This window comes from Pangasianodon hypophthalmus, chromosome 6 (genome assembly GCF_027358585.1).
Source record: "Pangasianodon hypophthalmus isolate fPanHyp1 chromosome 6, fPanHyp1.pri, whole genome shotgun sequence".
In the NCBI taxonomy this organism is placed as follows: domain Eukaryota; kingdom Metazoa; phylum Chordata; class Actinopteri; order Siluriformes; family Pangasiidae; genus Pangasianodon; species Pangasianodon hypophthalmus.
Window position 1 is genome coordinate 16,865,420 of NC_069715.1, and position 14,639 is coordinate 16,880,058.

At 38.6% G+C, this 14,639-nt stretch overlaps 1 protein-coding gene across 2 annotated transcripts in view; it reads left to right on the forward strand.

Annotated features, from left to right (window-relative positions):
• The window catches only part of slco3a1a (solute carrier organic anion transporter family member 3A1a), a 54,426-nt gene that overhangs the window by 25,898 nt on the left and 13,889 nt on the right, over positions 1-14,639 (forward strand). Inside the window, exons 3-4 of one of the 2 annotated variants that reach the window (XM_026927243.3) lie at positions 5,177-5,275; positions 9,505-9,639. In XM_026927243.3, coding sequence (XP_026783044.1) covers positions 5,177-5,275; positions 9,505-9,639 — 234 coding nt within the window. Of the gene's footprint in view, positions 1-5,176; positions 5,276-9,378; positions 9,640-14,639 lie in introns of both variants that reach the window. The other variant, XM_026927242.3, reaches the window with a different exon arrangement.

Genomic DNA, 14,639 nt, shown 5'->3' on the forward strand with positions numbered 1-14,639 from the left:
TCAGTTTGAGCATGCAGTTTCACCAAATTTGATAGGCATATGGGTGGGTCTTCTCAAGACAAATGAATTTCACAATCGCATCCATTAACTCCACCCAGCAGGAAGTTGGCCAGTTTGTGCATTTTGACAGGTCCAAATCCTTAAATACTCCTCCTAAGGAATTCATCTGATTCAAAACAAATTTGGTCAGCATGATGTCATCTGAAATCAAGATGTCCACAATGCTAAATTGTGAATAAAAAAAATAAAATAAAAACTTTTTAAACGTGTTGCCATGTTGAGGTGGCCCAAAGTTCACATTTATGTTGAATGATGGGGCATGGTCACATACACATGCCAATAGTGATTCATTGTCATAGCGCCACCAAATAGCAACAGGAAATGAGGATTATAAACCAAATATTTCAACACCCCTGTTATATGGTTCATCATATTTAAACCAAATTTGCATACCTGCCAATGTTGGGCCCTTGATCAATGCCCTTAACCTTCTCTGCTTCAGGGGTGCCATATCATGGCTGGCCCTGCACTCTTACTCCAACTTCCTAACAAGCTAGGATATGCAAAGGAAAGAATTTCACTGTGCTGTAATACGTATGTGAAAAATAAAGGCTTCTATTCTATTCAATTCTAATTAACGTGTCATGCAGTGCAAACAGGAAGTGTGGCATAATTCCACTGTACATCATGCAGTGTGTCTCAAAGTTCACATTTATTTACTTTCCATTTTATTTGTATAGCACTTTTAACAGTGGACATTGTCACAATGCAGCTTTACAAATGTGTGTATATATATATATATATATATATATATATATATATATATATATATATATATATATATATATATATATATATATACACATACGCACATATATACGCACATATATATATATATATATATATATATATATATATATACGCACAATGTGTGTGTGTATATATATATATATATATATATATATATATATGTGTATATATATGTGTATATATATATATGTATATATATATATATGTATATATATATGTGTGTGTGTGTGTATATATATATATATATATACGCATATACAGTTAGGTCCGGAAGTATTTGGACAATGACAGAGTTTTTGTGATTTTGCCTTTATACACCACCACTATGGATTTGAAATAAAACAATCAAGATGTGATCGAAGTGTAGACTTTCAGCATTATTTTAAGAGGTTCCAAATATATATTTCAAAAATATGACATTTACCATTTAGGAATTACAGCCATTTTAAGCAAAGTACTTCCATTTTTAGGGGCTCAAAGGTATTTGGACAATTGACTGACAAGAAGTTAATTGACCAGGTGTGGTCCATTCCCTCATGATCTCAAGACAAATGAAGATAAAAGGTCTGGAGTTGATATCAGGTATTGAGTTGGCATTTGGCAGCTGTTCGACTGGAGCTACCAATATGAAGTCCAAGGAGATCTCAATGCAAGTGAAGGAGGCCATCATTAGGCTGAAAAAACAACATAAATCTATAAGAGATAGCAAAAACCTTAGGTGTGGCCAAATCAACAGTTGGGTACATTCTTAAAAAGAAAGAAAGCACTAGTTAGCTCAACGACATCAAAAGGCCTGGAAGACCACGGAAGACAATTAAAGTGGATGATCACAGAATCTTTTCCCTGGTGAAGAAAAACCCTTTCACACCATCAGCAACACTCGAGAATACTCTGGAGAAGGTAGGCGTATCATTGTCAAAATCTACAATCAAGAGACGGCTACCAAACTGATAGGACGTCACTTCACAGTGCATTGGATAATGACCCCAAACGTACTGCAAAAGCAACTCAAGACTTAAACATCTCAACACAACTCAACACCCCACAAGACCTGCCTTTTTGGAGACGCTCCGACCCAGTTGTCTAGCCATCACAATTTGGCCCTTGTTAAAGGCACTGAGATCCTTACACTTTCAAGAACTGGCTGTTTACTTGCTGCCTAATATATCCCACCACTTAACAGGTGCCATTGTAATGACATAATCAATGTTATTTACTTCATAAAAGGTTTTAATGTTATGGTTGATCTATATATATATTACACACACAACCCTCCAATGCCCCGGGTGATACTAATAATTAAGGGACACAACAGAACAATGACATATTGCACATGAACTCACAAGGCTACAATGGCCTCAAATGTTTTCAAAAAATGTCAGATAGAAAAGAGTATTCAGCTTTTTCCATTTGGCACCCGACTGATTAATTTTATTAATTAAATCTTATTTTGGATAAATAAATTGATCTTGTCTTTGAAATTGTGAATGATGATCTTGTTGATCTGGTTTTGTAAAATTATATTTTTATTTCTTTTTATTTTTTTTTTAAAATTTGACACTTCGCACTGGGAAAAAAGAAAGTTAAGGCCAGGTAACTGCAGGGCTCTGTTTTGTTTTTGAGGTTTCCTGTGAGCATAGCAGTTGTGACCACATTGCTATGAGAATTTAACATAGCAATGAACATTTTCACATACCACCATATGTCTCTGAGGAAACACTACCACACATCAGCCGCATGTGTTTCATTGACTTAAACACACACACATGTACACACACACGCACAGGACAGAAACTCCCTTTCTTCCACCCTAAACCCTTTTATTTTAAACTTTTGTTTTAAAATATTGTCTTTTTTGTGAATGCTGCTGTGTAATTTAAAATGAATTAACATACATTTAATGTAATGTATGATTCAATAAATGACACAAAAAACTGCTGAACTGATCACTTTATTGAATCAAATCAGCAAAACAAATCAAATCAAAACAACTGGGTTTCATAGGTTTCATGTTGTGTTTTTTGTTGTCACCTGAGATTATTTGTTTGTTTTAAATTGGTGAAGAACACCCAGTTGTTATTTAGCCCCTGATAAATAAAAAACATAGAGTTGAAGAAGGGTGTGCTTTTTTTTCCCTTGACTGTATATGGTTACAGTTATAGAATATACGATCGTGTGCAATATGCACGGTTAATTTCTGTTGAGATCAGTGTACATAGTACACACATTAGGTAACAATATGATATAGTGTGCAATATGCAGTGGTATACAACGTTTTATAAAAAGAGTACTCAATAAATGTGCAATATTCAGAGGTACAGTCTGTCTTAACTAGATGTACCTGGTGCGTGGCAGAGAGTTGCCCTGGTTTGCACTGTAATGGTTATAATGTATGATACATTATAAAAACAGTATATTATGGATATACAAAATAGAACAGTGTGAATGTAAGCTATTTTATGAGATGAGTTGAAAGACTGGATATAGTGCAATGTCCATCAGAAGTGTCCATAAAAAAGTAACATTTTAAGTGCATGATGCCGTGAGTGACCGAGGAATAGCAGCATGGATGTATGTGTGTGGGCAGCAGTTAATTTGTATTATATGTGTTGTATGGAAGGGTTGGCCTAGGAGAACTTGCTGGTTGTTTGATTCAGAAGGCTGATTGCTCTGGGGTAGAATGACACGGCCATGACGCGTTCTCTGACATGTGCACACATGGGAACTTGAATCTCGGCACTCTCTCTACCATGTCTCCATTAATGCAGATTGGAGCAGGAGCTTCACCAGGAGCTTTCCTGAAGTCAATGATGAGCCCCTTGGTCTTGTTGGTGTTGAGAGCCAGGCTCTTTTCTGAGCACCACATAGTTAGGTGCTGCACCTCGTCCCTATAAGCTGATTCGTTGCTGCTGGAGATCAGCCCTATCATGGTTGTATTGTCTACATATTTTATAATTGTTGTAGGTCTTGGAGCTTGGAGACCAGCTTGCTTGGAATTATTGTGTTGAACTTCTGTGCTGTAGTCAACGAACAGCATTCTGACATATGAAGATCGAGGTGAGAGCAGTGTGAAGGGCCATGGAGGTGGCATCCTCTGTGGATCTGTTGGTGTAGTATGCATACTATTGTTGGTTCAGGGTTTCTGGCATGATGCTTTTAATATGGAGCTTGTAAAAAGTGGGGCTTATTTGGGAAATAGCCTCACTTGACTCAACGTAACTGATAATCTATGCTCAGTGAGTTCCATCAGCAATGTTCAGGTGCAAATTATCGCTCTGGATAAGGTCATCTGCCAAATGCCATAAACGTTATTTCCCCTCAAATCAAGCGGGAATTGGCCAATCAAGGCTCATGTGTGTGCACACGATGTACAAGCAGCCCTAGCAGTCGAGTGAAGATATAGTGATATGGCAGTGAATGAGAGAGCAGCTTTTTCACTCCACAATGCCCAACGACTTATAATTAAAATATACGGCGAGTATGAAAACATTTTTGCAAATAAAAGCAACGGTTTGCAAATTAACAAAGCTCAAGAAGCAGCATGTCACAAAGTATACAACAGAATAAATGTGTAAGAACATAATCAAAACAAATGAATAAATAAAATAAAAGACAATTTAAATTGGTTCTGTAGTCAAAACTAACATACTTGATCTACAAGTACGACTCAAACCCCTGACCCTAGTGCTGTGAAATGGTCACGCTACTCAGTGCGCTAACGTGCACACAATTGAAGCAAGTTAATTTAATGCTAGTCGTAACTAGATCACGTTAATACTATGTCAATTAATCACATTTACTCTACATAATTCAAACTAGTAGATTAGATTTGTTTAAATTAAATATGCTATAAGCAATGAAATCACGCGGGGGCATGGTTGAGTAAAATGTATTTACATTTTCTTAAAACAGATATGTCTGACCAAAAAAACTCATACTTTTGTAATGTTTGGTTGTTTCCCAGAATTAAGCAACCTCCAACAGGTTTTCCCAGTCTGCCACATATCAGTATTAGAGTACTACAGTTCTATTAGTGTGATGTATTATATTACAGCTAACAGTTGACATCCATCAGTGTATGAATAATTAAATGATGGGTATGATTGGGTATGGGTATGACGATCTACTGTCTGTGTTGATTTCTTGTTTTTTCTCAGAAAACGGTATCCAATGAGAGTATTATAGACCATTTCAATGAGGCAGACAAAAACAAAGTTCCTGCGCATGTCTTTCATATACAAAAATTAACAATAATTGATCAATTGTGATTACCCGATCCTTTGAAAAGAGTGTGAGAAAATATGTAAGAAAGGATAGATTTTCAAATCAAAATTTCTTCACAATTGTGCTGTCTTTCTTATTGCAGGTATATTATTCTCAACCTTGGTTTTTGGACCTGCTTGTGGCTTCATCCTTGGTTCAGTCTGCACCAAATTCTATGTGGATGCTGTCTTTGTTGACACCAGTGAGTTTCCGTTCACTTCAGTTTCTGTCTGTAGTAACACATTGCATTTATGTACAGTATGTATCTCTATCTGTATCTGTTTAGTGTTCCAAATATTTGTATATTTACCTGTATTCAGATTAGGCTAAACTAAATTTTTTTTTATTAAATATGAAAACTATCACTGTTCCTCCCTGGAAACACTGGAGAAAAAACAGAGGTAGAAATGCCAACACTGACAGCATGGCCAGTAAATTGGTCCTTACAAGAGGTAGATGGTGGTAATATTAGATGGGAGGGTTGAAATCAAATACATATCAATAGCTCGACAGTTAAACTATTGGAGTTGAGCAATACATTACATCCCTAAGTCTCGTTGTTAATAATAATAATAATAATAGTAATAATAATAATCTGTAAGTCACTCTGGATAAGAGTATTTTTTAAATGCTGTAAATATACATAATATTGGGGCAAATTACACACACACACACACACAATTAAAGGCAGACAGCGAGCTGAATTAGTGATTTATATATACAGTTAGGTCCGGAAGTATTTGGCCAATGACAGAGTTTTTGTGATTTTGCCTTTATACACCACCACAATGGATTTGAAATAAAACAATCGAGATGTGATCGAAGTGTAGACTTTCAGCTTTATTTTAAGAGGTTCCACAAAAATATGGCATTTACCATCTAGGAATTACAGCCATTTTCAACAAAGTACCTCCATTTTCAGGGGCTAAAAGGTATTTGGACAAAGTGACATAATTGTAAATATAACCGTAATTTTAATACTTGGATGAAAATCCTTTGCAGTCAATCACTGCCTGAAGTCTGGAGCCCATGGACATCACCAAGTTTCCACTGAGTTTCCTCCCTGGAGATGCTTTGCCAGGCCTTCACTGCATTCACCTTCAGTTGCTGCTTGTTTGTGGGTCTTTCTGCCTTCAGTCTTGTCTTCAGTAAGTGAAAAGCATGCTCTACTGGGATGAGATCAGGCGACTGACTTGGCCATTGAAGAATATTAAATTTTTTTGCCTTTAAAATGTCTTGAGTTGCTTTCGCAGTATGTTTAGGGATATTATCCACCTGCACTGTGAAGCGGCGTCCTATCATTTTTGTAGCATTTGGCTGAATGTGAGCAGAGAATATAGCCTTATACACCTCAGAATTCATCTTGCTACTTCTGTCAGCAGTCACATCATCAATAAACACCAGTGAGCCTGTTCCATTGGCAGCCATACATGCCTATGCCATAACACCTCCTCCACATGATGTGGTATACTTTGAATCATGAGCTGTTCCTTTCTTTCACCATACTTTTCTCTTCCCATCATTCTGGTACAAGTTAATCTTGGTTTCATCAGTCCAAAGAATCTTATTCCAGAACATGGGAGGCTTTTTTAGATGTTTTCTGGCAAAGTCTAATCTGGCTTTCCTGTTCTTGAATGTTACCAGTGGTTTGCACCTTGTTGTAAACCCTCTGTATTTACATTCATGAAGGTGTCTCTTGATTGTAGATTTTGACAATGATACGCCTACCTTCTCCAGAGTTTTCTGAGGTATATAGGGCTATACTCTCTGCTCACATTCAGCCAAATGCTACAAAAATGATAGGATGTCGCTTCACAGTGCTGCTGGATAATGACCATAAAACATACTGCGAAAGCAACTCAAGACTTTTTGAAGGCAAAAAAAAATGAAATATTCTTCAATGGCCAAGTCAGTCGCCTGATCTCAACACAATAGAGTATGCTTTTCACTTAATGAAGACAAGACTGAAGGCAGAAAGACCCACAAACAAGCAGCAACTGAAGGTGGATGCAGTGAAGGCCTGGCAAAGCATCTCCAGGGATGTTCTCAGAATTTGAGTTTTGAAAACATGGGCTTGAGACTTCAGGCAGTCACTGACTGCAAAGGATTTTCATTCAAGTATTAAAATTATGGTTATATTTACAATTATGTCACTTTGTCCAAATACCTTTTAGCCCCTGAAAATGGAGGTACTTTGCTTAAAATGGCTGTAATTCCTAAATGGTGAATGCCATATTTTTGTGGAACCTCTTAAAATAAAGCTGAAAGTCTACACTTCAATAACATCTTGATTGTTTTATTTCAAATCCATTGTGGTGGTGTATAAAGGCAAAATCACAAAAACTCCGTCATTGTCCAAATACTTCCGGACCTATATATACACAGTGCTGCTTGAAAGTTTGTGAACCCCTTGAGCTGTTCAGAGTTTTCTGTTGTTTTACCATGATTTTCTTATTTTATCATCACCTGCTTCTTATAAATTACATGTCAGATGTATGTTGATCATTGCATATGTTTGTTTAGAGGGAATTTTGTGAGTAGCCAAAAAACTACATGAAAGATTGAATTATTGTATGTGTAAAAGTAAGTGAAGCCCCAGCAAGAGGGAAGGAGATATCCGAGGACATTAGGAAGAATTGGGTGACAGCCCATCAGTCTGGGGAAGGCTATAAGACCATCTCCAAGAGATTCCAACTCCATCCATCCACTGTAAGACAAATCATCTACAAATGGAGGGCATTCAACATGACCACAACTCTGCCTAGAAATGGACGCCCATCAAAACTATCATCAAGAAGCACCAGAAATTAATAAATGAGGTAAAGGCCAACCCACACATCACCTCTAGAGAGTTGCAGACCTCCCTGGCAGCATCTGGGGTAAATGTACATGCGTCTACAATCAGACAAAAATTGAACAGACATGATATTTATGGGAGGGTTGCTAGAAAGTAGCCTCTGCTCTCAAAAAAGAACAAAGCTGCCCATTTCAACTTTGCCAGAGAGCATTTGGACAAACCAGAGGCCCTTTGGAAGTCCATTCTTTGGACAGATGAGTCCAAAATAGATTTATTTGGTCATAATCAAAGCCGCCATGTTTGGAGGAAAGCCAACACTGAATTCCAGGAAAAGAACCTCCTCCCAACAGTGAAGCATGGTGGTGGAAATGTGAAGGTCTGGGGCTGCTTTTTTGCCTCTGGGCCAGGGCGACTCCATATTATTCAGGGTAACTTGAATTCTCAGACCTATCAACAAATTCTTGAAGAGAATCTCCTGCCATCAGTCAGAGAGCTGAAGCTGGGCCGAAAATGGGTGATGCAACAAGACAACGACCCTCAGAATTCAAGCAAATCCACCAAGGAATGGCTTAAAAGAAAGAAGGTTGACACTGTTGATTGGCCTAGTCAAAGTCCGGATCTCAATCCACTTGAAATGTTGTGGCTAGACCTGAAGCAGGCGGTACATGCCAGATTTCCTTCCAACCTCTCAGTTCTGCAAGGAAGAGTGGGCAAAAATCCCCAAAGACAGATGTGAGAGACTGGTCAGTGGTTACAGAAGACGTTTAGTTGAAGTAATGGCTGCAAAAGGAGGTGCCACAAGCTACTAAATAAAAGGCTTCACATACTTCTGCACAAGTCAAATTTCCATTTTTTTCCCATATTTTTTTTAATGTTTCAAGTCTGTAATGCTGGCTTCTTACCATGTTTCCTCTGAATAACAAACAGCGTAAACAGAAAAGCCGTAACCATTTTGTTCAAACTAAAAAAAAAAAAAAAAACCCACTAAACTTACAGTTCTCTCCTCTATCCTGTCATGACATTCTTTTCATCTTTGAAGCCAAAGATATAAACAAACTAGTAGAGGAAGAGGACTAAGTGCAAAATCAAAACAGCTTAACAACGGCAAACACTAGCACAAACAAACAGTGAAAGAAGCTAACAATCTAGCGAGCAAGCAAACAGGAAACATTGGTGGCTCCACTGTGCTGCTTTTAAGGCCACTGTGCTGCTTTTAAGGCCAAAACTCCACCCCTTTGGCTGGGTCTCTGTGGCTCTGAGGCTCTCCTTATTTGAGCCTCATATCTGAAAGCTGACTGTAAAAACATTTCGCTCTTCCTTTTTTTGTTGCATGTTGTACATGGGATCCCGAATACATACCTCTAGTCATTTTCATGTGAGCGTTAAAGTGGTGAATATGAAAGGCTTTTTGTGTGTATGTTAAGTATAATGGCTCAAAAGGCATCTCTTAATGTTTTGCTTATTCTTCTATGTGCATTATCATGTGTGAACCGACTCTCTACCCTCAGCCAAGCTGGACATCACCCCGGATGACCCTCGCTGGATCGGAGCCTGGTGGGGAGGCTTCCTCCTCTGTGGGGCTTTACTTTTTTTCTCCGCTATCTTCATGTTTGGTTTCCCCTCATCTCTGTCAGAGCGATATGGGAACAGCAGGACAGAAAGTGACCAGCCCATGCTGCCTGCATCTCAGAGTTATGAGCATCCAAAGCCAAGTAATGGTGTCCTGCACAACCATCAACCTGACAGCTCCTGCTGTGATCAGCTTCGAGGTAGCTTACTGTATATAGTACACACTATTATACTTTGTTTATTATCAAATAAGTATTATTATCAAAATATTAAAGCTTTTTAATGAAAGTGGAACAATAGAAAAATAGTTTTACAACAGAATTTGGCTGGAGCCCAGTATTACCTCCATTTCATTTGCACACACACCTGCCTTGTTTTTATTGCAGTTGTATTGCATGTACAGGCAGGTCCATAAATATTTGGACATTGGAAAGAAAAGAAAGTTTTTTTTTTGTTTGTTTGTTTTTTTTTGAGCTGTCTACCAGTATATTGGAGTTAAAATTAAATAATGAATGTTATTTCGAAGTGCAGACCTTCAGCTTAAATTTAAGGGCATTTACATCCAATCCAATACATACATACATCCATGTATGTTTACATACATCCAATGAATGGTGTAGGAATTACTTTTTTTATATGTGGTCCCACTCTTTTTTTAAGGGACCAAAAGTAATTGGACAAACAACCTAGCACCCATAGACAGATGCTGGATTTCTTCCTTGGTGCAACTGCAGTTGTCTTCAGTTCCTGCTTGTTCTTGAAGAATTTTGCCTTCAGTTTTCCTTCAGCAAGTGGAATGCATGCTCAGTTGGATTTGCATTTGGCTGAATCTGAGCAGACAATAAAGCCCTATACACTTCAGAATTCATCCTGCTGCATTTGTCAGCAGTCACATCAAGAAATACAAGGGAACCGGTTCCACTGGCATCCATACATGCCCATGCCATTACATTACCTTCACCATGCTTCACAGATGAGGCCATATGCTTTGGATAATGAGCAGTTCATTTTCTTCTCCATATCCCTCTCATTCTGGCACAAGTTGATCTTTGTCTCACTGTTACATAGAATGTTGATCCAGTACTGTACAGCCTTTTTAGATGTTTTTTTTTTGGTAACCTCTAATCTGGCCTTCCTGTTTTTGATGCTTGCAATAGTTTACATCTTGTGGTAAACCCTCTGTATTTACTGTGGTGAAGCTTCTCTTGATTGTTGACTTTGACACAGATATACAATACTGGTGAAAAGTTTGGGGTCACATAGAAATACCCTTGATTTTGAAAGAAAAGCACACTTTTTTCAATTAAAATAACATTAAATTGATCAAAAATACAGTCTAGACATTGTTAATGTAAATGACTATTATAGCTGGAAACGTAAAGCGTAAAGAGGGTTATTTTCAGCAACTATCACTCCCATGTTCCAGTAGCATATTGTGATAGCTAATCCAGGTTTTATTATAAAAAGGCTAATTTATAATTAGAAATTCCTCTTGCAATTATGTTAGTACAGCTGAAAATCATTGTGCTGATCAAAGAAGCAATAAAACTGGCCTTCTTTTGGCTAGTGTCTGGACCATAAGCATTTGTGGGTTTGATTATAGACTCAAGATGGCCAGAAAAAACAACACTCTTCTGAAACTTCTTAGTCTATTCTTGTTCTAAGAAAGGAAGGCTATTCCATGCAACAAATTGCCAAGAAACTGAAGATTTCATACAATACTCTCTTCAAAGAACAGCATAAACTAGCTCTAACCAGGATAGAAAGAGAAGTGGGAGGCCCTGGTGCACAACTGAGCAAGAGGACAAGTACATCAGAGTCTCTAGTTTGAGAAACAGATGTCTTACAGGTCCTGAACTGGCAGCTTCATTGACTTGTACCCACAAAGCTTCAGTCTCAACATCACAAGTCAAGCAGTGACTCCAGGATGATGGCCTTCTAGGCAAAGTTATGAAAAAAAAGCCATATCTTAGACTGACCAATAAAAGGAAGAGATTAAGATGGGCTAAAGAGCACAGACATTGGACAGAGGAAGATTGGAAAAAAGTGTTATGGACAGACGTATCTAAGTTTGAGGTGTTTGGAACACAAAGTGCCAACTGTCAAGCATGGTGGAGGAAAGGTGATGGTCTGAGGGTGCCTCTGGTGGTGCTAAACAGTGAGATTTATACATGATAAAAGGGATCTTGAACAAGGAAGACTATCATTCCATTTTGCAATTCCATGCCATACCCTGTGTATGGCACTTGATTGGAGCTAATTTTCCTCCTACAACAGGACAATGACCCAAAGTACAGCCCCAAACTATGCAAGAACTAGAAGAAGCAGTCAGCTGGTATTCTATCACTGTAGTAATGCACTGGCCTGTGCAGTCACTAGATCTCAATCCTATTGAGCTGTGGGAGCAGCTTGAATGTATGCTTCATAGAAGAAAAAAAAAGTGCCTATCAAGCCAATCCAACTTGTGCAAGGTGCTTCAAGAAGCATGGGGAGAAATTTCCTCAGATTACCTCAACAAATTGACAGCTAGAATGCCAAAGGTCTGCAAGGCTGTAATTATTGCAAAGGGAGGATTCTTTGACAAAAGGACAGAATTCTTATTTCAAGCAAAATTCATTATTTTTTAACCTTGTCAGTGTCTTGACTACATTTTCTGTTCATTTTAGAGCTCATTTAATGAATAAAAGTATGAGTTTTCATGGACCGATAGTGTACTTTGACAGTTAACGGCAATGGATTCCAAATGCAAATGCCTCACTTGAAAACAACTCTAGACCTTTTATCTGATTACTTGTAAGTGAAATAATGAGGGAATAAGGGACTAAACAATGAGGGCAGTGGCTCGATGGTTAAGGCTCTGGGTTACTGGTTAGGAGGTTGAATGTTCAAACCCCAGCAGCGCCAAGCTGCCACTGTTGGGCCCTTGAGCAGGGCCCTTAATCCTCTCTGCTCCAGGGGTGCCATATCATGGCTGACCCTGTGCTCTGACCCCAGCTTCCTAACAAGCTGGAAAATAATTTCACTGTGCTGTATATGCGACCAATAATGGCTTCTTCTTAAGACACACCTGGCCATGGAACAGCTGAGCAGCCAAAATTACTTTTGTGCTCTTAAAAAGGGGGGACCACATGTAAAAAGTAATTCCTACACTGTTCACTCGATTTGGTCATATTTATATTCTTATGTAATTTCAACTCCAATATACTGTGGTAGACAGCTACTATCAAACTGTGTGTATGTGTGTGTGTGTAGACTCACAAGACACTTTAGAAAAACCTGTGCCCCTGCTCATTCATGCATTTACCCAATCAGCCAATTATGTGGCAGCAGTGCAATGCATAAAATCAGGTCAAAAGCTTCAATTAATGTTAACATTAAACCTCAGAATGGGGAAAATGTCAAATGTCACCATGGTGTGGTTGTTGGGTCCAGATGGGCTGGTTTGAGTATTTCAGAAACTGCTGATCTCCTGGGATTTTCATGCACAGCGGTCTCTAGAATTTACACAGAATGGTGTGGAAAAACAAAAAGTAGAATGTCACTGGCAGTTCTGTTGGAGGAAACATCTTGCTGATGAGAGCGGTTAGAGGAGAATTGCCAGACTGGTTGGAGCTGTGGTACGGTAATTCAACCACTCTTCAGAACTGTGGTGAACAGAAAAACATCTCAGAATGCACAATATGTCTAACCTTAAGGCAGCTGCAACAATTCAATTCAATTTTATTTGTATAGCGCTTGTAACAGTGGACTTTGTCACAAAGCAGCTTTACAGAAATAAATACATTGAAATTAAATTAAAGCAAAATAAATTGGAAATGTGTGAATTTATCCCTAATGAGAAAGCCAGAGGCAACGGTGGCAAGGAGAAACTCCCTCAGACAATATGAGGAAGAAACCTTGAGAGGAGCCAGACACAAAAGGGAACCCATCCTCATCTGGGATAATGAAATTATAAATAAATCCCTTCTATAACTGTGTACTTCATGGACAAATATTGCAATTGTACAACCAGTAAATTAATTAGAGTTTTCACATGAAGTCTGGTTTGTTGAACCTCTCCACTGTCCCCTGCTGTGGCCACCACAGCAATCGCAGTCCCAAGCCATCACAGTACAACTCCCCATATGAGATCCTCAAGCCATCTCCACAGCCACAAAGTGGCACCATCTCCAGCAATCCCAATGATCTTCAGGCCGTCCTTGTCGGACCACCCCAATGAGTTCTCACAACCGATGAGACTCCAACCAGAAGTTGGCATCACTGGTATCTCAGGAGTAGCACGTGTAGCTCGACAGAGAGAGAGAGAGAGAGAGAGAGAGAGAGATTGTTAGGTAAGCTTTTGTCCCATAATGGTTAAGGACAGTGTACTTTGCATGCAGAGTGCAAGCAGGGACTCTGGCAAGACTAGCTGTGACAGCATAACCAAAATGGGAGAGCCAGAAGGTAACACAGACATGAGGGTGCCATGGAACATAAAGTGGCCAGCCACTCCACTGTCAACAAACCTGAGTGAACGTGTGAGAGTAGGGGGGTGTCAGCATTCAAACATCATGGTTCACCACAACACTCTGTCTGTGAACCCTCTAGACCTGCTCCTTTACCTAAAAAAAAAACTATTCACAAAAGGCTTGATTCAAAAAAGGCACATTTAAACAAATGTGTTTTCAGCCTAGATGTAAATACTGAGACTGTGTCTGAGTAGGTGTGGTGGATCATAAAAGACCAAAAGTTTGCTCAGTTACTGAGGCGCGAGACAATTCAGTTCTTTATAGGTCAATAGTAGTATTTTATAATCAATACGAAATTGCATTGGGAGCGAAATCAGTGTGGATAAGATAGAGATGATGTGGTCATATCTTCTGGTTCTAGTAAGGACTCTGCTGCAGTAACTGGAGCTTGTTTATGCACTTACTGGAGCATCCAGACAGCGAGGCATTACAAATAATCCAACCCAGAGTTAACAAAAGTGTGAACTAATTTTTCTGCATCATGTACATTATCTTATCTTAGCAATATTTCTGAGTTGAAAGAAAGATATTCTGTAATATTTCTTTCCAGTGAAAGACTGGAGTCAATAATCACACCAAGGTATTTTACTGCTGCACATGATGAAACAGAAAGGCCATCCAGAGTTATTATGTAAGCAGAAAGCTTACTTCTAGCTGCATTTGTTCCTCATACATGTACTTCTTAGTTGTCA